Source organism: Bemisia tabaci, chromosome 7, assembly GCF_918797505.1.
Source record: "Bemisia tabaci chromosome 7, PGI_BMITA_v3".
Lineage (NCBI taxonomy): Eukaryota > Metazoa > Arthropoda > Insecta > Hemiptera > Aleyrodidae > Bemisia > Bemisia tabaci.
The window spans coordinates 23,484,370-23,511,073 of record NC_092799.1 but is presented as its reverse complement, the minus strand read 5'-3'; the positions used below and the strand labels follow the sequence as shown (position 1 = coordinate 23,511,073).

At 38.8% G+C, this 26,704-nt stretch overlaps 2 protein-coding genes across 2 annotated transcripts in view; one reads left to right on the top strand and one right to left on the bottom strand.

The window, feature by feature from the left end:
* The window catches only part of ex (FERM domain containing expanded), an 89,329-nt gene extending 83,839 nt beyond the window's left edge, over window positions 1-5,490 (top strand). The window contains exon 15 of the mRNA XM_019045010.2: window positions 329-5,490. Within this exon, the coding sequence (XP_018900555.2) occupies window positions 329-1,147 (819 nt within the window). The 3' untranslated portion in view covers window positions 1,148-5,490. The remainder of the gene's footprint in view (window positions 1-328) is intronic.
* A 460-nt stretch (window positions 5,491-5,950) lies between these two features.
* The window catches only part of LOC109032736 (NF-kappa-B inhibitor cactus), a 38,764-nt gene continuing 18,010 nt past the window's right edge, over window positions 5,951-26,704 (bottom strand). Inside the window, exons 2-6 of the mRNA XM_019045011.2 lie at window positions 13,908-14,013; window positions 10,960-11,209; window positions 10,114-10,202; window positions 8,805-9,041; window positions 5,951-8,071 (exon numbers count right to left, since the gene is read on the bottom strand). Coding sequence (XP_018900556.2) covers window positions 7,988-8,071; window positions 8,805-9,041; window positions 10,114-10,202; window positions 10,960-11,209; window positions 13,908-14,013 — 766 coding nt within the window. The 3' untranslated portion in view covers window positions 5,951-7,987. The remainder of the gene's footprint in view (window positions 8,072-8,804; window positions 9,042-10,113; window positions 10,203-10,959; window positions 11,210-13,907; window positions 14,014-26,704) is intronic.

Genomic DNA, 26,704 nt, shown 5'->3' with positions numbered 1-26,704 from the left:
CTCATTTGTTCAATTCATCGAACAATAGACCCAAAACTGAAACCAGCCACTTTTCTTTTCCAAGGATAGTTCAGACCATCCATGAAAGTTAAACTAATGATATCTGATTTTAAAACATTATCCTTTTATTCTCTTTCTCTTAATAATTCATTTTCCGTATGAGGAAGAGCACATCGTCGAAAAATAAATTGTAAAATGTGTCACGACTGAATCAGTCATAGCTATTCAATAACCCTCTACATCATCTTTTTCGCAATTTTTTCATTTTTTTACAATTTTCTGTAAGGTAATTATAAAATTATTCATTGTTCTCTCTCTCTCTTTTCAGGTGAACAGTTCAACTGAGCTACCAGCATCGAAATCTTTCGCTGTTAGTGCTCCACCTCCTGTTGCAAACCAGAAACCAATCAACAATCCAATCTCTCCCGGGTCTTCAGTGGTTTCGACGCTTCTGAAAACTGCGGCTGAAGAAACAAACAAGGTGAATCCTAGCGTCAGTTCAAACCTAGGGAATAGTGCAGATGAACTAACCACCATAAATGGGAGGCGAAAAGAATCCGGGAACGGTATGCTTGACATCCGTACTCTTCGTGAGAAGAGCCGCAACCTGGACCTCCCATTAATATCAGCCTTATGCAATGATAAGTCTCTGTTAAAACAGACAAACGCTTTTGTGCTGCCAAAACATCCGAGCAAAAAACTGAAAAAAAATGACAAACGACCGGTGTCATGGCATGTAGATTCTAATGGGGACAAGTCTACAGCACCTGTCATCGATAAGAGCGGGGAAATTTCCCCGAGCAAAAAGAATTCTCTGTTTGCATCGTTTTTGTCCGGTAAATCAATGAGCAACGGGTCCACATCTAACTCTCCGTCCTTGAAACATTCCCTCTCGCATTCGGGTATGTCCAACAGCAAGTTAAAGTACCCTGTGTCGGGCTTATCGACCAACCAGATCTTCAAGCCTAGTAAAAAAGCTGGTGCAAGCAGGCACACGCATCCAGCGGACAAATCAACCTCTGGTGAATCTGTCAAAACTACTTCAATAGTGAGTAAGAGTGCGAAAATAAGCCACAGCAAAAGTGCCACCAATATTTCGACGAACGGAATCAAAAAAGAGAAATCTCAGGAAACCATTGTAACATAGACACCTTTGTGGAAATTTCTCTTCCTCTCAAAACTTTACGCTCCGTGAGCGTATTTCTTTGACAGTCCTTCAGTAGATAAATGTTTATTCTGTTGCTGTTTTGCCATTAGTTTTAACCTCCTACTGTATTCATAGGCCAATTTTTTGGTTAGAATTGTAGGAATATTAGGAAGAAAATTGTGAGTTAATAATAAACTAATCCTTAACTACTGTGCCATTGCACCGAAGAAATATTTGTTTGATCTTGCTTTCTTTAAGCTTAAATGATCAATGATGTTGATCAGGTTTTCACAATTGTCAGATAACCTACAGTAGGGAAGTCTTGATTCCTTCTGGCAATGCCAAATCGATTCTCTATAATTCCAAGGAGGATTAATTTATAAACAAGGAATATTGTTTATACTAAGTTTAAAGCCCCATCATTTTTAAAAACTCTTGAATTCTTCCACCTTTTGTCATTAATTTTCGGACTAATGTATCGATGGGCAGTAGCTCGTCGAAACATACGCTCAAACTTTAGTAACAAGAGGTAAAGCAATTTAAGAGTTTTTAAAAAATCAAGCAGTTTTATACCTAGCTATTCTCCACGTTGGCCCAATATTTTCTCACAATTTAATAGTTGTTTTTCTGAAGCAATGGAATCTATGTTTGCCCTACAAGCTTATCCATTTTATGCCGCAATAAGTAGGAATTTAAATTTTTCACGGGACAAGAATTTCATATGTGCCATTCGTAAGTTGTTTTAAACAACACCCGTCTCAAGCCTCATGTTTTGGAGTTGTCTCGTTCCAAGGGTAAAAAAGTTATTTTGATACTAAATTTTTTATCAAAATTATGCAACATAAGTTGCAGCAGTTTCTAAGTAATACATTTAGCAGTCAGATAGGTCACAAATTGCTAAATTTGTGGATCAAGCTCCGTAAATTTATTACTTATTATGTACATGAAACATTACTAGGCACAGTCTGTCTTAGTCAGTTTCTTAGTTTCTATTTTTTATTTTTGTAAGTATTGTAATTAGTAAGATTGTAGATACTGCTTGATGAAAAGTGTAATTTTTTGCTGTACATATTTTCTGTAAAGAATCTGATTTAAATTGAAAACGAACAAAAAAAAATTAAAAAATTGGGAAAAAAGAAAAAAATTAACTTTCTTCAATTAATGTTGTGCAATTTTTAAATATTTATTAGGTAATTTGTGTTTTGACTAAATTTGCTCAATTTTTTTAATCTGTCTTACCTGTTTTATCTTTTAATCTGATAGGTAACGAATTTTATTAGAGACCAAAAACCAACCTTATCCCAAAAATCTACAACAATTCGTTGTCAAAGAATCAAAGCAAAGTTATACTGAATAGCTATATTTAGTCCCTCGACGTTGTTTTTAGAACATTTCTTAGGCTTTAAGATAGCCACTTTTGATTCCTTGATGTTGTTTTTAAAACTTTTTGTAAGCTCCAAGAATGTGTTAAGTCATGCCTAAGATCATTATTTATCAGACACTTTTAAGTGTATGTCAGTGTATTTTCACCCTCACAATGATGATGAATTCATAAAATACATATTCATTCTTTTAACTTCAAAGATGTAATCTTGATGGGCCGATCACACATTTCAAACTGCCATAACATTGTATCAGTCTTTTGTCGTTTAAGACCTTACAAACTTTGGAAGTGTGAAATCAAAGAGAAAATCAATCTGTTTGCAACTCTTGTCCTTTTTAAAATTTTAGACTTATCTGAGACTTTTTTAGCATCTTCAAAAATATGGTTTTTTTCTCAAGGCAGTAATGTCTGACTGTCCGAAGATTTGTGTTGAGAGCTGCAACACCTATCTTAAAAGTGCCGTTATGAAACCACCAAAAAAAAACTGGAAAAAAGCCATTCTTGGCTCTGTTTGTAACCTAAAAGCAAAAGCTTGGCCAATTCTCTATCGAATTTGTAAAATGTAAGTCATTCAATTGAGTAAAAAACACGAAAAACCGGTATGGATTTTCAATTTTTGTGCAGTACACAGGTTTTCATTGTTTCGACCATTCTGGACCAAAAACTCAATTTTGACTCCGTCCAATAGCTGGAGCATCAAATAATCAGGGCAGTATCTCCTTCAATAATTGTCCTTGACACCTGTGCTTTGAATGGACTTATTGTTTTTGTTTCTCTAAAAGATTCAAAAATCAAAACATGATTTTACAATTAGTGTAATTGATCTATGTATTATTGGAGATGCAAACAAGAAAAAGAATGTACATGCTCAAAAATTTGCAATGAAGTTACCCAGAAGTTGAGGAAATTACTCAAAATGTAGCACAGTAAATTCTAGATCAGTGGTAAAAGGGTCCTGTTCCCTTGTGGTTTACTTAAAAAACTGTTTTTAGATGAGCCGAGGTCTTCGTGGAACTGCAACAGATCACAGTTTCCTTTCATAGGATGAATGCAAAGTGAATCGCTTTAAATTTACTTCCTGCATAGTTGATATGTAATTTTTGATGTGTCTCTGCTGGTGCCATTTTAAAATTTTTCAGTACACTTGTCATAAACACGATCAAAAGTGGGGTTTAGAGTGAGTGGTCAAGCTTAGGTTTGATGAGGAAAGCCTAAATGTGCCGTTTTTCATCCAAGGCAGGGATTCTTTTGGACGTCCTACTCCTTTCTTTGCCTCAAAGCAAGGTATGCACACATTAAAATTACAAAAACCGATGATTTTTATTTTGACTAAAATGTTTAAGGTCAACCACTTATTGTGGAAGTGAGTTCTCTCAATTTCAGAGTGTCTCAAACATTACTTTCATTTTATCTCAAATCGGAAAAATCACTGTACGGACTATTTCTCATTTTTACATTATAAGCAGAAATTGTAACTGTAGTTTTTTTTTTTTTTTTTTTTTTTAGCACAGTCTAACATACGAAGCTATTCTTGGTTGACAGACAAACTGAAAATGTGTTCTATTTGCTAGCATTGGTCATTTTGCTCATAAAATACATACAACTTAACTTCCCTTCCGTAGATTTTAAGAGCCTTAAGTTAGCTGTTTTCAGAATAAAATGGACTAATATTTTGCCAAGTGCCTTAAAAGAGTTACCAAGGTGTAGGTTCATTTTTATTTTTTGATCCATCATGTCCTTAATCTGACCTAGCTTTGTAGTTGTCATACAATAATACCAGTAATACACGCACACACTAATCAGTATGAAAAGCTATTACACATTATGAAAATTTATTTAAACATATTCTTCTGGTCTAAATATCATTTCTTTGATTCCAAGTTTTATTATGAGATGTGATCAGATCCCTGTGCTTCTTCTTTCCGGTGTTGTGTCTGCGATGGAAAACCTGCAAGGACACGAAGGGAAGTTTCTAAATCCCCAATAGCTTGATTATATTTCAGCATGTTCCTTAAACCTTCTTAACTTATGTACTTTCCCTTGGTGTTGAGGGGGTTGCATTTTGCCATAAAATTATAAGGAGGATAGGGAAATGATGAATTTCCTTTTTTCGAGATCGCTCTTAGATTTCTTGATAGTAATAACTCTCGATTATGGTAGATGAGTGCACAGCATTCGAAGTTCAATTCAAAATTTTTGAGTCCATTTAATTTCTTATTCAGCCAGGTTTAAATTTTCATAATGAAATGGACATTATGTTGGATATAAAGATTTGAAAAATCTATCGTAGCTTGAAGAAGGGATTGGCTCTAATAATTTTCCCCACCGGCATGCAAGAAAGAAAGTTTTGTTTTATGTTAATGTCCAATCTTTGAAAAATTTGAGAAATTTGTTCTGAAGTGGAGTACAGAGGCATGAAAATATAACACTTCCGGCTATTTTTTTTAACTTTTTGTTTAAATGAGCAAAATTAACACCTAAACTCTCTTTACTCAACAGTTTTCTCAAAGTTTCCAAAGCCTGATAATATTTTAAAATGTTGTGTAGGTATTTGTACAAATAGCCACTTAGTTAAATTATTTGTGAATTTTTTTATTTTTTTTTAAAAAATTTTTGTTATACCTAAATACTATATTTTATACCAGTGCTCAATTGAAGCTGCGGATTAAAACTGCAGTTTCATGCCGCTGCAGTGGGTATCACACTGTTTGGCGGTATTCTATTTTGTTGATTTTATAATTTATATTTGTTAGGTTTTTATTGTTAGTTTTATCCATCAAAATCAGTGTGAAGAAACACTGAGTTAAATTTTCAAAACAAACCGTAGAATTTTGTACGTAAAGAAGCAAACATCTGTGCCAATTGCATACAAATTCCTTAACAATTGTACTTTATCATATTTCTACTTATTTATTTATTATTTTTTATCTGTCGATTATTAAATCAATCGAAAAACTGATTTTTTGGCTTCTCATTTCATACCTCTGAATCCTCCATTCTTTTGCAACAGAAAACAACTTGATAATGTATTTAATGTAGCAATGATCAAGTTACATTAATTATTTAAATTCAATTTATTGCTCTAAAAACTTCACAATTCATTTCACGTAATATTTTATCATAAGAACTCAGTTTAAGAGAAATGTCATAAATCTTATTTTTGAGAAGTTGAGGGAAAATATTTTCAATGTGAAAACAGTCGTTAAACTTGGTCCTTAACATTGAGTCTCATGGATAAAACTGTTAAAATCTTTTTCTCGGCTCAAACTTGCTTGGTGCGTTTCTGCTAAACTTGGTCCATGAGATCAAGGTTCTTAAAGCTATATTATTAAAAAACGTCACTAGAGGATGGATTTAAATTTTTCTGATAAAGACTCAGAAAGGGAAGAGAGTTAAAAATATTCAGAAAAGAGAACATATAACATATTGTACATCATTTTTATTAGATTTTTAACAATTTTGCCGTAGCAAAAACTGCAGCACCTTTCTTTTAACATCAGATAATACATACTAAATCTTAAATTACGATGAGTGGAATACAAATTATACAAAATAAGCTGAAAGCTTAATAACTCATCATCTCTTCCTGTTAATGCCTCCCTCATTTGTACTTATTTCTAGAACAATATCAAACAGCACTTTCTATGAGAAACCAAGCAAAATTGTAAAAAGGAACCATTATCATTCCAATCACTGACCTGTCCTAATGATACATTTACACTTTCCGATTCCTTTCACTTTATGAGGACTAGAGATAACTTTTCAAACACTCCACTCCGTACAGCATTGTCCATTTCACAAATATGTGATGCATTGTTAAAGTCTTGACAGTTGCACAGCACTGAGTAATCAATTGTTGCTGAGCTCTGCAGAGGTGCTGTTAAACTCCTGCTAGAGTTATCAAATGACCAGCCATTTTGTTGGCGAAATCAGTCAGCAAGGATTTGAGGTTTGCTGCATCACTGATCTACCTTGCTTATTATCAAATCTATGTTGTCACTAAGCGAATAAATAAAAAAAGGTGGACTGATGTAATTTTGCTACCTTCAATGTCTTACTTTAACAATGCATCTCTGGTCTCATAACAAATTAAAATAAGATTAAAATCACAAAAGTTTTTCCTTCATCTATCTGAGTTACACAAACCTCCATCTGAAAGGTAAGGCACATTACCAATGGTTAAATTGAAAAATTTTACCCCTGAAAAAACTAACCCCACCTCTAAAGATGATCAAAGAATCGACAAAATCTTTCCTTTACTTGGATAATAATATCAAAAGGGCAAACACTAATTCTTCCTGTTTATTATTTGTCTTGGGGCATTAATTGATTGCGGGTAAGAATCTTCGATTGAGAACACTAAAATATGGATTTGCTACCCTCCCTTAATTAAAAAAAAGATTACATTCATAGCTCTATCTGAGGCGAGATTTACTTTACATTCTCAGATGAACTTGAAGACTCTCTCTAAAAATTTCAAAATGACTGACAAATTTTTTGCAAGAAACAAAAAACCGCAAGCAAGAAATTTTGTAAATAAATTACTCTAAAAAGTTACGGCTAATGAAAAACAATAAATTAGACATTTGAAAAGGCTGACACAAAGTAATGCCCAGCAAAATGATTCTCCAGTGATTACAGCTACTTGCCTTTTTAGAGTAGAATATCTAATAAAACACGGTACAATCATGGGGCTACCAATACTCAGAGGAGAGGATTACTAATATATTATAGGAGGGATTAAAACAGAAAATATCATCTTCTGTGACAAGTAACTGGGCACTTCTTGTCAAAACCATTCATAAACATAAACTAAAATATCTTACAAGAAATTGAAACCTTTTTTACACATTAAACTGATTCACTAAAATACTCAATTGACCAATAGTACAAATTGCAATCGCAAATATTAAAAGGAATAAAAATTGAAAACAATCCATCTTTTAAAAGAAGAATAGTTTTCGTTCACAAAGAATAATAAAAAATTATGGATAAAAAAAATAAATAAATAGATAGAAACCAAGCAAGTTTCCTGCCAATTTGTGCCTTACATATTTAAGATTTTAGAGAAGACATCCTCTTAAAGGGATTATCATATAACCAATGAAAGTATATCTGATGAAATAGTTGAGAATTTCTGTTTGCATGAAATTTGAAAATTCATACAATTATGGTAAACTTTTCTGGGTATCTTTAGCTGCATAAAAACTGATAGTATCAGATGAGAAGGTATGCTGTGATCCATTTCCGGTATGCTTCACATAAAGCCAAGATAGCTTTTTTTATTGCCGGTAAGGAAGAAATCAATTTGATTGGGATGAATTTTACGGCTGAAAATGGCTGGTAAGAAACTTGGAGATTTACGAAGATCAATTCACTACACTGGCTGAGTAATTAAGCTACAATGGAACACTTTTAGTTTATGAACATCTCGCCTCTACCAGGTCCATAGAAAATCAAGGTACACAGGTCGACTGCGTTGATGCAAAGCTATTTCCATGCATGTGAAATCGGTGAAGCTTTGACGATAAACTCGATACCTGTGAAGAAAAAAAGCAGAAATTAGAAATGAGTATTCCCAGTAAACAGCAGCTATTCATTGCACGATAATCTTAAGTTTTGTGCTCATGCTCCACATCAGCGCAGCGTTGGTTAACAAAAAATTCTGGACAGAATTTTATCACTTGTTTTTCAAATCAAGATTTCCATAATTTTTTCATTTTCTCATTCCCTGACTTTTTTTTGGTTTCCTCTGACTGCAAAATGTCCCTGACTTTCTCTGACTCTCAATTAATAACTCCACTTAGATTTATTTTTTTACATCACACTGACTCTTGTCAAACTATTTGTAAAATCTCTGCCTATTAGATTCAAATTGAGAAAAAAAGACACCCTAAAGTTGTTCGCACCACTTTAAATGGCATCAGCTAAAGTTTCTGAGCTGATGCACTGCTCGCAAAATTCCCAGATGTATTCTAGGAATTCCCTGACTATGCCTAATTTTTCCAGCTTGTTGCAAATTCTTCGACTTTCCAGATTTTCTAGACCACTGGAAACCCTGCAGAAGGACATTGTCTTTTCCTACAGTTTCCAATACAGCCAAATATGTTTCATAATAGGTATTTTTAGCATTCGAGTAATTTCAAGAACAGGGAAAACCCCGTGGAGCTGAGTGAGTACACCAAAGTATTTTTAAATACCTGCAAAAACCATGCTGCAGTTAATTACATTAACAACACTGAAGTTTCCGCATAACAGTGAACTGAGACTCACCTCGCCATCTTCATCATCATCTTCGTCGTCTTCAGAATCGCTCAACGGCACTTTGTCTGCATCATTCTCGAGCAGTAGACTTGTGATAGTATCATCGTAACTAAGTTGATAAGCTGTGCGCCCCCCATAATTCTCTTCTTCTATGTCACACTTTGTTTCGGTAAGGATGTACTTGGCCATTTCATAGTCTCGCCTGAGTACTGCTATGTGCAGCGGTGTGTAACCACATTTGTACTCCTGGAAGAAGAGAAGAGAAACAATATTTTGTTAGGACAATGATCATTGATGAATTTTTTCTACACATCTACTAAACATTCGTTAATATTTTAAAAATGAATTCTCAAGCATGAATTTTAAGTACTGAAATAATAATTAAAGTATGAAGTAAGTAAGTCTCAGTGATTTTAATGGAGAATTTGCACGCAATTTTTTTATTGCTTCATCTGAAAGTGCCTAATGAGCTGAGTTCGCAATATTTTTCATAATTTTTTTCTGACATGGGAAATTGGAGAAAAATTGATTTAAAAGTGAGAAAATGTGCCGCCTTGTGACGTCATCTGGCGGCATTTCCCATTTAAACACATGTATTTTAGCAGAATCGGTTATTTTGTCATATCTCCTCTAATAATTGCTCAATTTATGAATCAAGGGTATCTTCGTGTTCAGTTCACTCAGAGGATTCCACTTAAACAGGAAATTCATCAAATTTCAGACCCTTGCAAATTCTCCATTGAGACGTCCACAAACTTTTTTTTTTACCGAACAATTGTGATTTTTTTAGAGCATGAAGTCACTTTGCTACTTTTTAGGAGTGACAGAGGAATGCGTTTTCCACTGGATACTTGAATTCTCGCTCTGTAATTCATTTTGCAGAGAAATTTTTTTATTTGAAAGAAAAATTCGTACATTTAAGTATGGCTCAAGACTTTTTTTCAGAAAAAGAATGAAGCAGTCAGTAGTCAGTTGGATTTCAAGAACGAAACCAGACAAAAATTTCAAGCCTTAAAGTTTCAAATGTAGAACGCTGACTGGAGATATTTAGTAATACCTCTGACATGTTTGCATATTAACAGATAATCTGACTTCATTATTTTGAGAATTGAAAAACATAAGTGCATTCAAAGATTTACTGCTAGGAATTTGCTGAACATTTGCTGCAAAATAAAAATAAGCTTCCTTCACTGTACAAGGGTCAAATTCTTTATAGGTAGAAGTTGACCAAAAATAGCAAGAATCAGAACAATAAAATGAAATGTTGAGTAATTCTTGAGTAGCTTAGCAGTTGCAACTTTTAAAATTTTGAAATTACCTTAGAATCAATATTCGCCCCAAGCCACAGAAGCCGTTTCATGATGGCAATATCTCCATTTAATGCAGCTAAATGAACACAATATTGACCTGAAAGAAGAAAAAAATAACTATGTAGATCTAAGATAATGGGATCAAAATGAGAAAAAAGTTACTTGGAAGCACTGGAGAATTTTAAAGAAAAAGTAAAAATAATCACTTCGGATTGAAAATTGTCATCACTATTATATTATGCAATATAACTGCACATGGAGTAAGGGACCTCATCTTAAATAAATTGTTAAAACTTAAGATTAGCCTGAAAATTTTGGGCACTTGTGACTCAAAACGCTTGTGGAACACTCGTCTAAACTTCGGTGAGAATGATTAAAATTTAAGTTTTCGTGGACTTAGGACATCCCTTTTCCTATCGGCAGTCACATTTCGCTACTTACAATTAGTTTACGTGCGCTACAGCTTCATCTAAAGTTTCTCCATATGTAAAGAAGATATAAAGGGCAAAATTCAGCAATAAAACTGCTTTGAGATACGACAAAAACCTTTTGAACTCGTTACGTAGCGTTTCACTTTAGACCCCCTGACCCCTGTAACGCCGCGCAACGCTGGATAAGACCCCCCTTGGAGCATTACTTAATTTGGGGACCAGACGGCAGAGGCGGATCCAGCAATTCGGCAACACCCAATTTCCTCCTTTTAAAGCTATTCTAATTAATCGATTCTTGTCGGAGCACCTGGCCCCTCCAACAATCGATGCAATTCCATAGGTTTAAATGGAGAAAATACAGTGTTGCCAATTTGCTGGAACCACCAATGCCAGACGGACGGCGCCTAATATCCGTGGACTCACCTTCGTAGTTGACATAGTCGATATTGAGGGAGACTTTTTTGAAGGCAGGGTATTTGAGATGAAGGGCGGAGATCTCGTAGTTGCTGACGGGGTTGGTGAGGGCCTCGATGCAGTCCAAGTTCTGGTTGTCGACGGCCAGGTGGAGCGCGGTGTTGCCGAACCGGTCGCGCAGGTTCGTTCGCGCCCCGCACAGGACGAGCAACCGCGTCAACTGCGGCTGGTTACACAGCACCGAGAGGTGCAAAGCAGTCTGGAAACAAACAGAAAACACACACATAATTAGACAAACCATGGAGACACGTTCGAGCAAAGTGAAACTTCGGGGACTTTTTTTCTTGCAAGAAAATAGGTACATTCAGGAAAAGACCTGTACATTTTTCGGAAAAATAGAATCAGTAAAATAGGCAACGCTGGAAATAATGTAAAGTGTCAGGAGAAACAAGCTAGAGGTGCAGAAAGTGCTCGACCGATCGCAGACAGAACGCGGAGCAAATTGCAGGCACACGCAAGGGGGTAGAAAAATTATGGAAGCACCTTAAAAAGGGGAAAAATTGTGAAGACACCAGGCATAAACCACCTAAATGCATAGCTTTTGGCGTAGGAGACTGTGTAACGGCGCTCTCTCATACGAGGACAATAATTAAGGACGCTCTTTTATACAAAAAGAATAGTGAAGTGCGTTCTTTAAGACAAAGGAAACAGTGAAGCGCGCAAGTCTTGTATGGACAGAAATATGAAGGCGAAGAACTTTCTGCACCCCTGAAACAAATATAGCGTCCTCCGTTGGTATTGAGAATCACAAAAATCGAACGAATTTCATTATAACGCCTGGATGCAACTATTCGAACTCCACGAATGTCCTTGTTGCATACGTACGAAGTTGGCGTTTTGACTGTTCAGACACTCACCGCAGTAATGATACGCGGGGCGCGGTGCTCAGCTGCAGCAGGGTGTACTGATGTACTTTGTTCCAAAATAACAGAGCGCCTTCAACTTTTCGTGCCGCAGAGATGTCTTGGTACTATACACGAAGATTTGAGGGTGCTCTGTTATTTTGGACCCAAGTATACCCTGCTGCAGCTTGGCGCCGCGCCCCGCGGATCATGGGGCGCGCGGCGAGTGTCTGGACAGTCAAAACGCCTTCAACTCCGTGCATATGCAACAAGGACATTCGTGGAGTTCGAATAGTTGCATCCAGGCGTTATAATGAAATTCGAACAATGTTCGTGATTCTCGATACCAACTGAGAGGTACTGAGGAGGAGGAGGAGGATCGATATACTCCCTATGTCTTCCTTGTCTATAATTTTCAATAATCAACCCGTAGCGCACTTACTTTCTCTCAAGAGAATCATGCTGTTTGGTGCAACAAAATCACCTAAAAGCACAAGGTGACAAAATCATCAACACTCTAAAGGACACGTGCGTCGAATCGCAATCAGTTCGTAGTCAGCATTTTAGCCACATGACGATGAAGTTTCTAAGTTCCCGGAAAAGGAGCCTAAAATACTCTCTCTTGGACTCATTGAAAAGTCATTGCCGAGAAGGCTCAAATGCAATGTTTCTCTGAGAGTACTGATTCCCGTCCGCGAGAAAAGACATGCTAAGACGGTCAGTGTAACATTGGTATCATATCTATGTCCACGTTTTGGAACAATATCCGAAGTCCACGTGTGCCGATTCAAATTCAAGCGGAAAAAGAGCCGACATATTGGGTTTCCCAGTGGAAAAATGAACATGGAGGCAGCAGGAAAACACTAGATAACTTAGTAGATAAACACATTGTCCCCGTTTCTGATTGGGCGCGAGTTGGATGATAGGAGAATGCAAGCTGCTAATTTTAGAGATGACATTTCATATGTATAGCTCCTCTATTTGGAGGCAAATATTGACAAAAAAAGGGAGAAGAAAAATATCTAAAAGTTCTGAGGAAACTGACAAAGTTGCGCTGATCACACGGAAATTTTGACGAGTACAGGGAAAAGCTCTGGGATATTGAGGAAAACGTGCTACGGAAGACATAGCAAAGGCTGAAGGTTTTCGCAAAGATTCAAAGTATGTTTTGGGGGAAGAATAGACGAAAAACGTAACCCTCCAAGGGGTAGAGGTTTGAAAAGATCGTTACCCCAATTTGTTTTCATGAGTTAAAGGATAGTAACTTACGTCACAAAAGCGTTACCGGGGAGGGGGGGCGGACAGGGGTTGCAAAACTCAAAATTGAGCGTTACGTATTTTACAAAGGGCCCCTAAGCCCCTCGAGAAAAATTCAACGCACAAAGAAAATGATTTCGTCGTATGATGTACAGATGTTGATGTACCTAGTGCTTGATTCGACTCGAGTGGACATACGTTTTTTTATGAGCGAAAACTTTGAATTTTTTATTGATAAATTAATAAGTCTTATATTTAAAATTGTTTTACGTGTAAATCGCAAATTCTACTCAAAATTTTTGAGAGGAAACGTTCCTTTAGGTGCTTAATTCGTGGATTCTTGAACGAGGGAACGTAACTCCATTCCAAGAATGTAAAATTGACACAAACAATTTTTTTCTACAAGGATGAGCTTGTGTTGTACTGTCACAAATTTTTCTGATTTTGGCACAAAATCAAAGGAAAAATTGGTGAAATTTTCAGTTTTAGATGCTCAAGGTTCTCCTCCTAAAAATACAATTTGCAAGGGAAAATTTGGCAATGTAAAAAGTAGATAATTACGTTCTTTCGTCAGAGTAACGATACATTTCGTGGAAGCGTAAGAGAGAATAAAAGACAATAAGTTACGAGCGGAGTGATAATCATTGTATTGTCGAACGTTACTCTGTAAATTTGGTGCAATTCGTATAGTTGTGGTTTTAAATCATGTGGATAGATGCGAAGAAATACTTGTAGTAGTTACGTTATACTGACATAAAATTCCTTCAAAAAAAAAAAATAGGAGTGGGGTTGAATTACCTGACAGAAATCATTCCGAATATCGAGATATCTGGATTCGGGGATCATATGAACTAAATTTTGCACCACCTCGGTGTAGCCGCTAACTATGGCCAAATGCAGCTGCCTGAAAACAAAGAAACAAACGAGGGTAACATTATAGAATAGAATATTGACGGTAAAACACAATCGAGTAAAAAAAATGTAACTAAATCAAACGCATGGCGGACAGCAAATATTATAGTGTGGAAATTTCCACTCGTGAGTTGTAAGAAGGCGTTTTCTCGGTCGAAAACATCGAGGTATGCAACCTGAGACAAATATCCTGAGGATCTGCCACGTGCCGGCTTCAGAGGACGCGTTGTAACTCATTCTGAGGAACTGACATTTCAGTTTAATTCACTGGTTCCTAAAGGTGGCACACATCTGGACAGCGCTTTTTGATTCGCATTAATCGTTGGTGCTTTCGGACGTTCCTATCCGGCCAGGGTTGCCGCCGAATCTCGAAATGAAATTCCCTGACATTTCCCAGATTTCCCGAATAAATTTTAGTAAAATTCCCTGGCAATGGAAGATATTTCAGATGATAAAAATACATAAGAGAGAGTTTTTCGGCAGAATTTGTTGTTCGGAACGCACGGTTCGTTTGAGTAAAAGTTATATGAAATTTTCTATCACTCAAAAAGTCTTTTCGGATTCGAAAAGTAGAGTGAAAATGGAGTCTTTCTAGCTAAAAATGAAAATAGGTCGTTCGAGCTCCTGGAGAAATATATCGTTTTTTACATTTTTTAGGGCTTATTAGAGGCTGATACGAAAATTGACTGAAAATTACTCAATGTTTCTGTTTTAATTTCTAAACTAAGATAGCTATTAAAATGATCTTGGTTTCATTTTAAAGCTGGTGTAATTTGCCGTCGATTGAGTGGTCTGCAAGCTAATTTTGTCAAAAATTGACAAAGTTATGATAGCTTGAATAAAGGGTATCCAAAATAAGCTTACTTGTTTTCCTTACCAAGTAAGGCTCTATTTTTTCTTTTTTCCCCTTCAAGACTAAAAACTTTAGAGTCAATCTGTAAAAATTACAGCATTTGTAGTACTCTCAGGTCTGTAACGAGCGTCAGATTTTTAAATTTGAGCCATTGGTTCCAGAGAAAATCAATTTTTGGTCGTTTTCTGTTCCGTTCTGCTTACAATCAGCTATTGACATACGGCGCAAGACGCGCCACTGACGAGGAGACCAAGTACAGAAAATCAATTTTATCCACTTTAACAATCGATCAAATTTAACATGTAAAACTCGTTAGAAAGTTTAAAATACGATAAAGAACATTTTACTCTTTGCGTTTTTTCCCTAAGCCCCCATTTTTTGGAGTTATGGGGCATTTTCGGGGCAATTTTCAATTCGATGCTGTAAGTGGCCAAATTATTCGCATTTCAAAATCTAAAAGTCTCCTGAGAGGAGAGGTCAATACTTTTTTTTGATGTGCCATATGACCCCTGCTGATCGCAAATTTTGGGGGCCACGACCTCTCAAAAATTTTGGGGCTTTGGAGGGCCATAAGTCACAAAAATTTCAAATAGCAAGGGTATGTTTCGACCTCAGACATGGATTCTACGCGAAAAATTACGTAGAATCGATATGGCGCACGGCCTGTTTGCTCCAAATTACTAAAAAAACTCCATTTCTCCATAAAAGGCCGTGTATTTTTGGAGAAAATAAGGAGCAAAAAAAAATCTGAATCCAACAGGCCGTGCGCCATATCGATTCTACGTAATTTTTCGCGTAGAATCCATGTCTGAGGTCGAAACATACCCTTGCTATTTGAAATTTTTGTGACTTATGGCCCTCCAAAGCCCCAAAATTTTTGAGAGGTCGTGGCCCCCAAAATTTGCGATCAGCAGGGGTCATATGGCACATCAAAAAAAAGTATTGACCTCTCCTCTCAGGAGACTTTTAGATTTTGAAATGCGAATAATTTGGCCACTTACAGCATCGAATTGAAAATTGCCCCGAAAATGCCCCATAACTCCAAAAAATGGGGGCTTAGGGAAAAAACGCAAAGAGTAAAATGTTCTTTATCGTATTTTAAACTTTCTAACGAGTTTTACATGTTAAATTTGATCGATTGTTAAAGTGGATAAAATTGATTTTCTGTACTTGGTCTCCTCGTCAGTGGCGCGTCTTGCGCCGTATGTCAATAGCTGATTGTAAGCAGAACGGAACAGAAACGACCAAAAATTGATTTTCTCTGGAACCAATGGGTCAAATTTAAAAATCTGACGCTCGTTACAGACCTGAGAGTACTACAAATGCTGTAATTTTTACAGATTGACTCTAAAGTTTTTAGTCTTGAAGGGGAAAAAAGAAAAAATAGAGCCTTACTTGGTAAGGAAAACAAGTAAGCTTATTTTGGATACCCTTTATTCAAGCTATCATAACTTTGTCAATTTTTGACAAAATTAGCTTGCAGACCACTCAATCGACGGCAAATTACACCAGCTTTAAAATGAAACCAAGATCATTTTAATAGCTATCTTAGTTTAGAAATTAAAACAGAAACATTGAGTAATTTTCAGTCAATTTTCGTATCAGCCTCTAATAAGCCCTAAAAAATGTAAAAAACGATATATTTCTCCAGGAGCTCGAACGACCTATTTTCATTTTTAGCTAGAAAGACTCCATTTTCACTCTACTTTTCGAATCCGAAAAGACTTTTTGAGTGATAGAAAATTTCATATAACTTTTACTCAAACGAACCGTGAACGTTAAACGAATTCTAGAAAACAAATAAAGGTGACTTAACAATTTTTCCTGACTTTCCCTGGTAAAAATTGGCGATAGGAGCTGCGTTTCAAAATACCATAGGAGTTCTTATAGCCGACTGAAGAAGGCGATAGAAAATCATATAGCTGGCTGTAGAAAGTGGAAAAAATTACACGGCCTGGCTACACGAAGCGATAAAAAATTATACAGTCGGGCTATAGTTCCTATCGCCGGGCTTTACACTTTATCGCCTTTATCGCTGTTGCTTTTTCGCCATCGGTTATAAAAGGCTATAAGAAATTGTGTAGAAATTCGTGTGCTTTGTAAATCCTTAAGTTTGTACGGAATCACCTCAATATTTACAAAACGAACATTATATTTTCCTTTACTACATATTTTTTTTCATCAATTGAAATGAGAATAATCCATATAGAGTGTGCAAACATTTCAAAGTCATGAGTTGAAAAACGCTGACTCCACGAGATTAAATATTTGAGCCTAACACAAAGCGGAGCGGCGGAGCACTGGTGCCTTCAAACCTAACAGGGATACTTCACGCATTGCGCAATGCGTGAAGTATCCCTGTTAGGTTTGAAGGCGCCAATGTGCGTTTCGCGCTGGCTGCCCGCCCGCCGCGCCGCAGCGTACCGCGACCGCGGTGCTTGAAGCAACTATTTCACACCAGAGGTATTGCATAGTATCATACAAAATTGCAGGCGATCCAACATGTTAGGAATGGCAGGTCTCCTTCAAAAGTACGGAGCTTTCCTCGCAAAATAAATCAAGATACTGCGGCCCAAAAAGAGAGCGGCAGTCCAAAAACTCACTAAGTCCTAGCTGGCATCCGTAATTAGTAACGTTTAGCATACACTTTATCGCCAGGCTGTTGCTTAGTCGCCATCGGCTATAAAAGGCTACAAGAAATTGTGTTGCCGGCTATAGAAGCTATTGAAAATCTTGCAGCCGGCTGTAGGTCTATGGTATTTTGGAACACAGATTCTACTGCCAATTTTTACCAGGGTTTACGGGTTATTTTCCTGACTTTTTGAAACTCCCTAACATTTCCCGGTATTCCCTGACTGTAGCAACCCTGTCCGGAGTATGCATGTTCAGAAAATACATTTAAGAGGCCTCTCACTGCTATCTTCAAGCTAATAGAAGTGCCTTAACAATTTTCTCTGACATTTCCCGGTATTCCCTGACTGTGGCAACCCCGCTGGTCACAAAATGTAGCCCAATTTTTCTGAGACATGTTCCCTCTTTTACTCCAAACAAGATACGCCTGAAATAGGGTTTGCAGGTCAACCGCGACGATCTTTTCCTTGAAACTTGCAAAAACGGTGAATCGACCACAGACGGACGGTTGCCCGGCGCTAGACACCGTTCGTTTCACGACGCGGCGCGGCGTCGCGTCGCTTCGTCGCGGTGCGCTGAGCCGTTTTCCTCCTTCCTATGAAAGTACCCGTCATTCGCACTTCCCTTGACTTCCACCATAATTTTTTCTCTCTCTCTTTTTTTTTTTCCTTTTTGCACTCCGCACTCCACGACAAGAATCCGCCCGGCAGCACTCCCGACTGCGGGGTCTGGCATTGGCCGTTGAACTTGCGGCCCGGGTAAACCCCAGCCTCTCCCCCTTCTCCCCACTTTCTCTCGAGCTTGACAAAGCCCTGTGCAGCTCGAATCCACGGGCAGTCCGATATCGTTCGAGGAGACAGGTTGTAAGTGCACTCTCGATGTACTCCAGTAAAATGACAAGTTCCTGTGAATTTTTGGAATTCTTCATTTTTTCCTGAGTTTTTGAAAATGTTGGCAGGGTGTCTATACTACAACAGGCTGGCCAAAAATCAGTGGCTTCAGCACATTCCCGAGAAATTCAGTAACTCCTCGATAGAAAAATTCAGCACTTGACGGAATTCGAAACATTTCAAAAATTTGAATTTCTCCCTCAAATTGCGACAAAAATGACAAAAAATGAAAAAAATCCGGCTCTCGGGTGGAATTTCCGCACTCTTTCAATACTTCAGGACCGCTCTAGAAAAATCAGTACTATTTCCGGATTTGTAGACACCCTGTACAGGATAGAGACCTACGCTGCCGCGCTAAGAAAAAACGCCGTATGATCATTCAGACGTTGCCATAATTTCATTAATAAAAAACAAATTTTCTCGGAAAATTCTGAATATTTTTCCTCTAATTTTTCGGACAATTTCGTTCGCAATTTAATTCTAAACATCTGAAAATTCCAAGGAAAAACAGGCACAACTTTCTTCAAAAATACATTTTTTAATCGGGGAGATTTGGTAACTCTCAAAATGTTCACACGGCGTTCTTCCTTAGAACGGCAGTACGTCACAAAAACGTTACGAGGGGGAGAGTGGGGGTTGAAAACCCCGAAATTTAACGTTACGCATTTTACGGACAGCCCCTCTGCCCCTACGAACGGCCCCTTGACCAGACTGTCTGCCTTGGATGATGAGAAGACAATCCCGCGGCTAGCCGAGGAACGCTGCTCGCTCGAACAATGAGAATTGCGTAGCAGGACGCTGAAGAAGGGGGGCGGGGGATTGGATTGTTTTCTTATGGAAAACTCTGGGAGCGCGACGACACGAGCGACGACGCGCGGAGTTGCGCGGGCATGACGGGGATTCCCGCGCGAGCTGCCATCAGGAAGAGGTTTCTCGCCGTAGCGCGGTTCAGGGCCCGAGCATCGCGCCTCGCACCGCGCAACCGCCGACGGAGCACACAGGAAGCCAGCTGCCAGCGTGATTATGCAAGCCCAGCCTCGACCCGACCGTCATCCGACGACTCCCAACTTTCGGTTCCACCGCTCCGAGCTCGCTTCGAGAGGGCACACTCGCCCCGCGGAGACTCACAATCAGTAGGACCCGAAAATGTTGAGTACTTTCATACACTCAAAAAAAGGTATGACTCTGAGAATGTTGAGTACTTTCATACACTCAAAAAAAGGTATGACTCTGAGACCCATAAAAAATGGCTCGGAGATCCATAATTTCTAACCAAAGTGACTTACCGTCTACAGTATGGCTTTCTGAGCCATACTTTATTGGTCGTGAACCTGTAAGCATGGCTCCACGAACTATATTCTATGGCTCCATGATCCATAACTCGGCCGGTAAGTCACTCTTCCCATACTTGTTTTTTGAGTGTAGGGAGAGTATACTGCCGTGCTTTAAGGAAGAACGCTGTATGAGCCTTCAGACGTTGCCGAGTTTCCTGCGATAAAAACCGAATTTACTAGGGAAATGGAGATGTTGCAGTGTGAGGAATTTGCGATTTGACAATTGATTGTTATGTAAAAGTTGGCGAGAAACATGATGGTGCCACTGGTTTTCTCTGAAATCAACTCCCAAGCTCAAAAAAAGCTCTCAAGTTGAGGCCAAAATGGAGGGGATATCCCACGCTATCCTGAGAGTCCACTACATCAAGACAAACTCTCCATGCAAAGATAGGGAGCAAATACATTGACAGGGCTGCCGTGATTTCAGTTTTAGAGTCCCCAAATATGGTGGCAGCCCTGTCAATGTACTTGTTCCCTATCTTTGCATGGAGAGTTTGTCTTGATGTAAAGGTGGACTCTCAGGACAGCGTGGGATATCCCCTCCATTTTGGCCTCAACTTGAGAGCTTTTTTGGAGCTTGGGAGTTGATTTCAGAGAAAACCAGTGGCACCATCATGTGTCTCGCCAACTTTTACATAATAATCAATAGTCAAATCGCAAATTCCTCACACATGCAACATCTCCATTGCGAATATTATTTTCCAAAATTTTCAGACGATTTTGTACGCAATTTAATCTAAAATATCTGAAAATTTCAAGGAAAAATTTTCATGAATGTTGTCAAAAATACATATTTTATCAAGGGAAATTTGGCAACTCTCGAATGTTCTTCAAATCCTGATAGGATCGGAAAAATCCTGATGCTAGACACCCTGCTAACCTTAGGCGGGGGTCCATTTTCACGGAGTTCCCTCGCTGTGAGTCAAGATTTCCCCGCAAATTTTCCCGGTTTTTGAGGTTTTCCAGCTCCGCGAACACTCCGAGCGCAACGTAGCCAGGCGTTGAAAAGAAAATTCAAGATGCCATCTTCACGGCGTCGTTCGAACTCGAATTGATATCGCCGAGTTTTCGCGCAGAACTGCAACAACCGCACTAGCGCCGGGGAAACCCCGCCACTCGCCACATATCTGTATTCCGGCTAATCGTGGACCGTTAAAGCACGTTTAGAAGGGTCAACAGTCGCTCGCCAGACGGTGGGCGCTCGTTAGGAGCCATTATTGCCCAATTATCCGAGCGAGGAGCCGACCCGAGGAAGTGGACGAAAAAACGAGAGCGAATATCGCTCGGTTCGTAACGCCGGCGCTGATGAGAGTGAGATCACGAGACAAAAATTACATTCAGCGCATTCTTTCGCGGCGATTAGAGGTTAGAGTTAATCGCGGGAAAAATCCCGGCCTCGAGAGCTCTGCTCGCGAAAAAGGATGTCGGGAAATTTTAACGAGCTCCGGGGTAAACATTTTCTTCAGACGTTGATTACGCTTCGTTCGTTTCTGGGAACTGCGAGGAATTGCGAGCGGGAAAAGCTCTTGTAACGATGGAAAACTTGAAAATAGAGCACCATGACACAGTGCAATTGGGAGACCTAACTTTAACAATCTTAGCGCAACAGGCGCTCCTAGGGGGTTGTACCAGGGTGGCAAAATTTCATGAAAAATAAAATCTTGAAATTTCACGTGAAATATTTCATGAAAATCCAGAAATTTATGAAAGATATTGAAAAATGCCAGTTCCTTTCTATGTTTAGTAAAATGTAGAAATTGTAAATTTCTTCAATATTTGTGTGTTTGAGTGCGGGTTGCATACTCTAGCCCCTAAAAAATATGAAATATTTCACAGCCTCGTGAAAGTTCATGAAATATTTCACTGAAAGTTCCAATCTTTCATTTCCTTCTTACGTTTCATGCCTCCTGGGCTGTACCCCCCAAAAAATGAAAAGATTTTCATACCTGACTCTAATTTGTCCGATCTCCCTCTGGCCGAGAGGGATTGGACCAATAAGAATTGAATGAAAAAATCGGCATTTATTTCAAACTTCACACCAAGACAGAGACGAAACGGAACGGAACGGAGGTTGTTTTTCGAAACTGCCGTTAGCTGGAAAGAGAATATGCTTAAGTATGTAACTTTTTTCACTTTTTGACCCCCTTTTCCTTGTATCGCGGATACGTAGTATGGTGTCGACAAACTATTCCCGACATAACCCTACGTCAACGATCTTTCACGCCGTGATAGAATTTGGGATTCGTCAAAACTGTGATCATCATTGACACATGCTACGTTACATCTAACGCGACGTAACGCAGTCTTGGTCCCACATAATGCTTGACGTTACATAGAGTGACCCCTCCCCCATTATTCGAGAAAAAACAGAAACAATTCAGATGAGAGTTAGATAAAATGTAGGGTGATTTGTTTTATATCTCAATGAAATACTGCAGAGAATGAGGTTATAAGAAAGATGAGATGATTTAATTCAATCATAGTATTGATTTGCATGTGTAGTTTTGAGGAGATTGGAAATGTTACGTAACGCAGAGCTCCACGGGGGGTTTAGCACAGCGGGGTGCATTGAATATTTTGGCACTAGCTCGTAATTTGGCGGGAACCTACAGCCAATCAGAAACCGCTTTCAAAGTAGAGGGCGCCACGGGCCACGCAGCTCGTCATTCAAATGGATTACATCTCGCAATAAGGAACCACTATTAATTTCCGGCTCATTTTGGAAACAACAGATGTATCATCGGTTTCCCTATGCAGAAAGGAGCTTTTATGGAAAAGTCAGAGATTGTGGTTCCTTATTGCAAAATATAATCCAAATGATCGTCCTTGCTTTCTCTTTCCTCGCAATGTTAACCAAAAACACAATCCCAAGTCCGATTTGCATGTTTGGTCTCAATCGTGCTTAAACATTACACATTTTTCTAGCATAAATCACCAATCTTTTAATGACTCATGAAGCACGAGAGATTTCAACTGCGGGAACGCTTCACACGCCCGTGAAAACGATGACGAGCTTGTGTTTTTGTTTACGAAGGATAGGAATCAGCAATGATTAATTGAATGACGTACTTCCACTGAATTAGTCAATAAGTTGCGATTCTCTGTTTCAATAATTTCGAATTATCGATAAATCGAAATCGGCCCAACGGCGTCGGAAGGTTTGCCTCCAAACGAATCATGAAATACGAAAACGGCAGTAAGGGGCATCCTAGTTCAAGAATACATTTCTTCGAATTTGTGTTTTTTGTCTTCTCCTCTTTGCTCCCCGGAATCATGATCTAAATGCGCATAAGATTAATGCTGCCGTGCTAAGAAAAAACGACGTATGAGCCTTCAGGAGTTGCCAAATTTCACTTGATAAAACACCCATTTCCTGGTACACTTATGAATATTTTCCTTCTAATTTTTCAGATAATTTTGATCGCAATTTCACCTGAAGTTCCTGAAAATTTCAAGGAAAAATATTGATAATTTTCTTCGAAAATAAACATTTTATTGAACGAAATTTGGCAAATCTCGGATGTTCATACGGCGTTCTTCCTCAGCACGGCAGAATGCTGCAAATTTGCTCCCCGGAATCATGATCTAAATGCGCATAAGATTAATACTGCCGTGCTAAGAAAAAACGTCGTATGTACCTTCAGGAGTTGCCAAATTTCACTTGATAAAACACCGATTTCCTGGTACACGTATGAATATTTTCCCTCTAATTTTTCAGATGATTTTGATCGCAATTTCACCTAAAGTTCCTGCAAATTTCAAGGAAAAATATTGATAGTTTTATTCAAAAATAAACATTTTAGTGAAAGAAATTTGGCAACTCTCGAATGTTCATACGGCGTTCTTCCTTAGCACGGCGGAATGGCAGACCATTCTTGGCCGTCCGTCCTGGTCGGGCCTTCGCGGGGTTGAATGATTTCTCGCCAGGAGTGCGTAAGTTGTTGGCTCGCACGCGAGTCCCCACGCCAGTTTCATTCTCATTTAAATACTTCTTTTCTATTAATTCAGCTCATTTTCTTCCATTGAGCTCATGACATATTCATTCAGCTCATCACACGCTCGATCTTAATGATCCTGTGCGGAAATGTTTACGTTTTCTCGCTTGATTTTCCCCCCTTTTTTCTCCGGGTTATTTTTGTGCCCGGAGTTTGCCGACTGCTGGCGTGTGCTGTGCCCATGCACAGCAGTGGCAATTTTTCAAGTTGGCAACACTGTATTTTTCCATTTAAATCCATTGAAAATATCGATTTAGTGCACAGCAGAGGCAATTTTGCAAGACGGCAACACTGTATTTTTTCCTTTAAATTAAATCCTTTGAAAATATCAATTTAAGGTGAGGCAGTTAACGGCGGTTTCGGAAAACAACCAGTCGCATATTGTGCGCTGGCCTCTTTTACTTTTTACCAGGAGGATCTTGAACATTTCTATCCGAAAATTTCTCTGATTTTTCCTCTGATCTCATGCAAAAATTAGAAATATTTTAAATAACAAAGTGCACGGGTACATTTTTGTGATAAATTGGATTGTTAGAGTCAATTTCACAACCTTGCAATAAAATTACATTCCTCCGTCCGAGAAACGATGCATTGTGCGCTGGCCTCTAATTATTTTTACCAGGAGGATCTTGAACATTTCTATCCAAAAATTTCCCTGATTTTTACTCTGATCTGATGCAAAAATCAGAAACATTTTGAATAACAAGTTGCACGGGTACATTTTTGTGGTAAATTGGATTGCTTGAGTCAATTTTGCAAACTTGCAATAAAATTACGTTCCTTGGTCCGAGAAACGACGCATTGTGCGCTGGCTTCTGGGCCGCATCGCCGAATTAGGCGAACAGCTTCCTCAAGACCTTCATTTCCTGTTCGCTCGCTGCATTACTTAAACTCTAAGTCCCCGCTGCGACCGGCAAAATTATTCGTATCATGACTTGAAGTCCACGCGAAAAATTGCAACACAGCTAGCGGTCTTAATCACACGTTGCGTGCGCGGGTGGTACGGAATTTCCACGTATAGCGCAGCATGGGCATATAAATTATTTAAAATTGGTCCAACTCAAAAACCCAACAAAACCACCTCTCACTGAACCCTACGCTCTGTAATGATACGCTCATTTCAGGACGTCATCGGACGACAGACATGTGCGGTTTTAAAATCGACCCATTGATTTAAAAGATGCTCTGCGGGAAATTCGAGGTGAATTTGACGGACGATTTAATGAGACACAGGGGAATAATTACAGGACACCGATTGGAAATACCACCACCAATTTTCGTCGCCTTTCTAACGTAAGAACGTATCTTCTTTTGCACATGAGCCCTAGAAAGCATTGAGTTGTACGTAGGAAAGGGCTCAAGTTGAGACCGAGATACGCCCTTGCGTCAGAGAAGCGACGATTTTTCTGACGTGAGTACGTACCTCCATTTCCACGCGAGGCGCGGAAAGCAAGAAGTGTTTTGGACATACTGCCGTGCTAAAGAAAAACGCCGAAAACTTTGTGATCGTTACTGACCGCCCCGGGGTCAATGATCATACTGCGTTACGTTACAATATCATCGAAAAAAAGGGAGCTGGAAAAAATAGGTAGGGAAAAAGATGCAGAAAGGTTGATCTTATTACAGCGTCGGGAATATTCAAACAAATACATTGAAAGATATACGCCCAGTTCACAGAGAGGTACGTATTTGCATAATATATTCGCGATTTATTTAAATAATGTATGGGAGCAGTCGATTATTTTCCCAGGTTTTCATATTTCTACTGCTCCCAGAACAAGAAGGGAAAGCATCTCACGTTGTCCAATGGTTGCGTCAAGAGGCGTGTTTAACTTTAGATTTAAAGGTAACGAAAAAAAAGAGGGTAACATTCGCTGGTGAGATTTGTCGACAAAAATACAAAACTTTTTTTATGGGTTAAACAAGTTTCCTTGGGAGGTTGAAGTTCCCGATACTTCTATGCTTTTCCCCACGTTTTCTGACCGTATTAAACATCCACCAAAAAGCTGAATTTTGGCGCAACGAACACTGCCAACCTCCAGAAAAAGAATGGATGGAGGGAACAAATAGAGCAGATAGAAAAGAGAAAAATGTTGCATGAAGGCGTGTTTAATCATAAGTTTTCATTTTAGTCATGAGGCGATAAAATGCTCAAGTTCTCAGAAAGGTGTGGGGGGGGGGCCTTTCTTGAGAGAGCTTTCTACTGGAGAAACATGTTTCCCGATGCTTTGATTCAAACCTGTCCAATGACCCATTACGAAATCCCACCAACGTGTACCCATCAACGCCATCAACGCGTGTTACGTGCAGTTTTGATGAAGAAACGTGTCTTGACTAGTCCATTGCTGAAACTAGGAAAATTCCACGCACTTTGCAGCATGGATCGAGACTAAGAATTCCATGTTTTCCAGTGAAAGTTGGCAACACAGAATTTGGGACACCTATACCTGAGGTCGCTTCGAACGAGCAGCCGGTGAGCAAGCTGGACACAAGTACAAGCATAGAACTCATTTAATTCGAGCAGGCGAACTTCCTCGTCCGATGAAAGCTCCAACACCCGTTGCCGAATTTACGAATAAATCGGGGTTAAATAATGATTACGTCACGGCTGGACGGCCTGAAGAATCGGCCTGAGCTTAGATTGATCAACACGTCTACATATCTTTTTATGCGTCTTCATCCGTCTGTAATGCTTGTCCTACTTTAAATTTTTATGGTTGTGTCTAGATGAATGTATATAATGTGACGTTTATGTATTTAAATTTTCTAGCTGTGATCAAGAAAACACATTTGTGAATTTGGAATGGACGCGGTTTTTTCCCCCTCCCAATAGGACAGCTTTAAAATCACGTAGACATTGGTTTTTTAACTCTTTGGTTTTGGAACGTTCCGCCGAGATTTTCTGTTCCGCGCGGACGAAGCAGCCATAACATAAAAGCAGTGCCCATGCAGCAGAATGCAACGGAGAAAGGGGAAATTT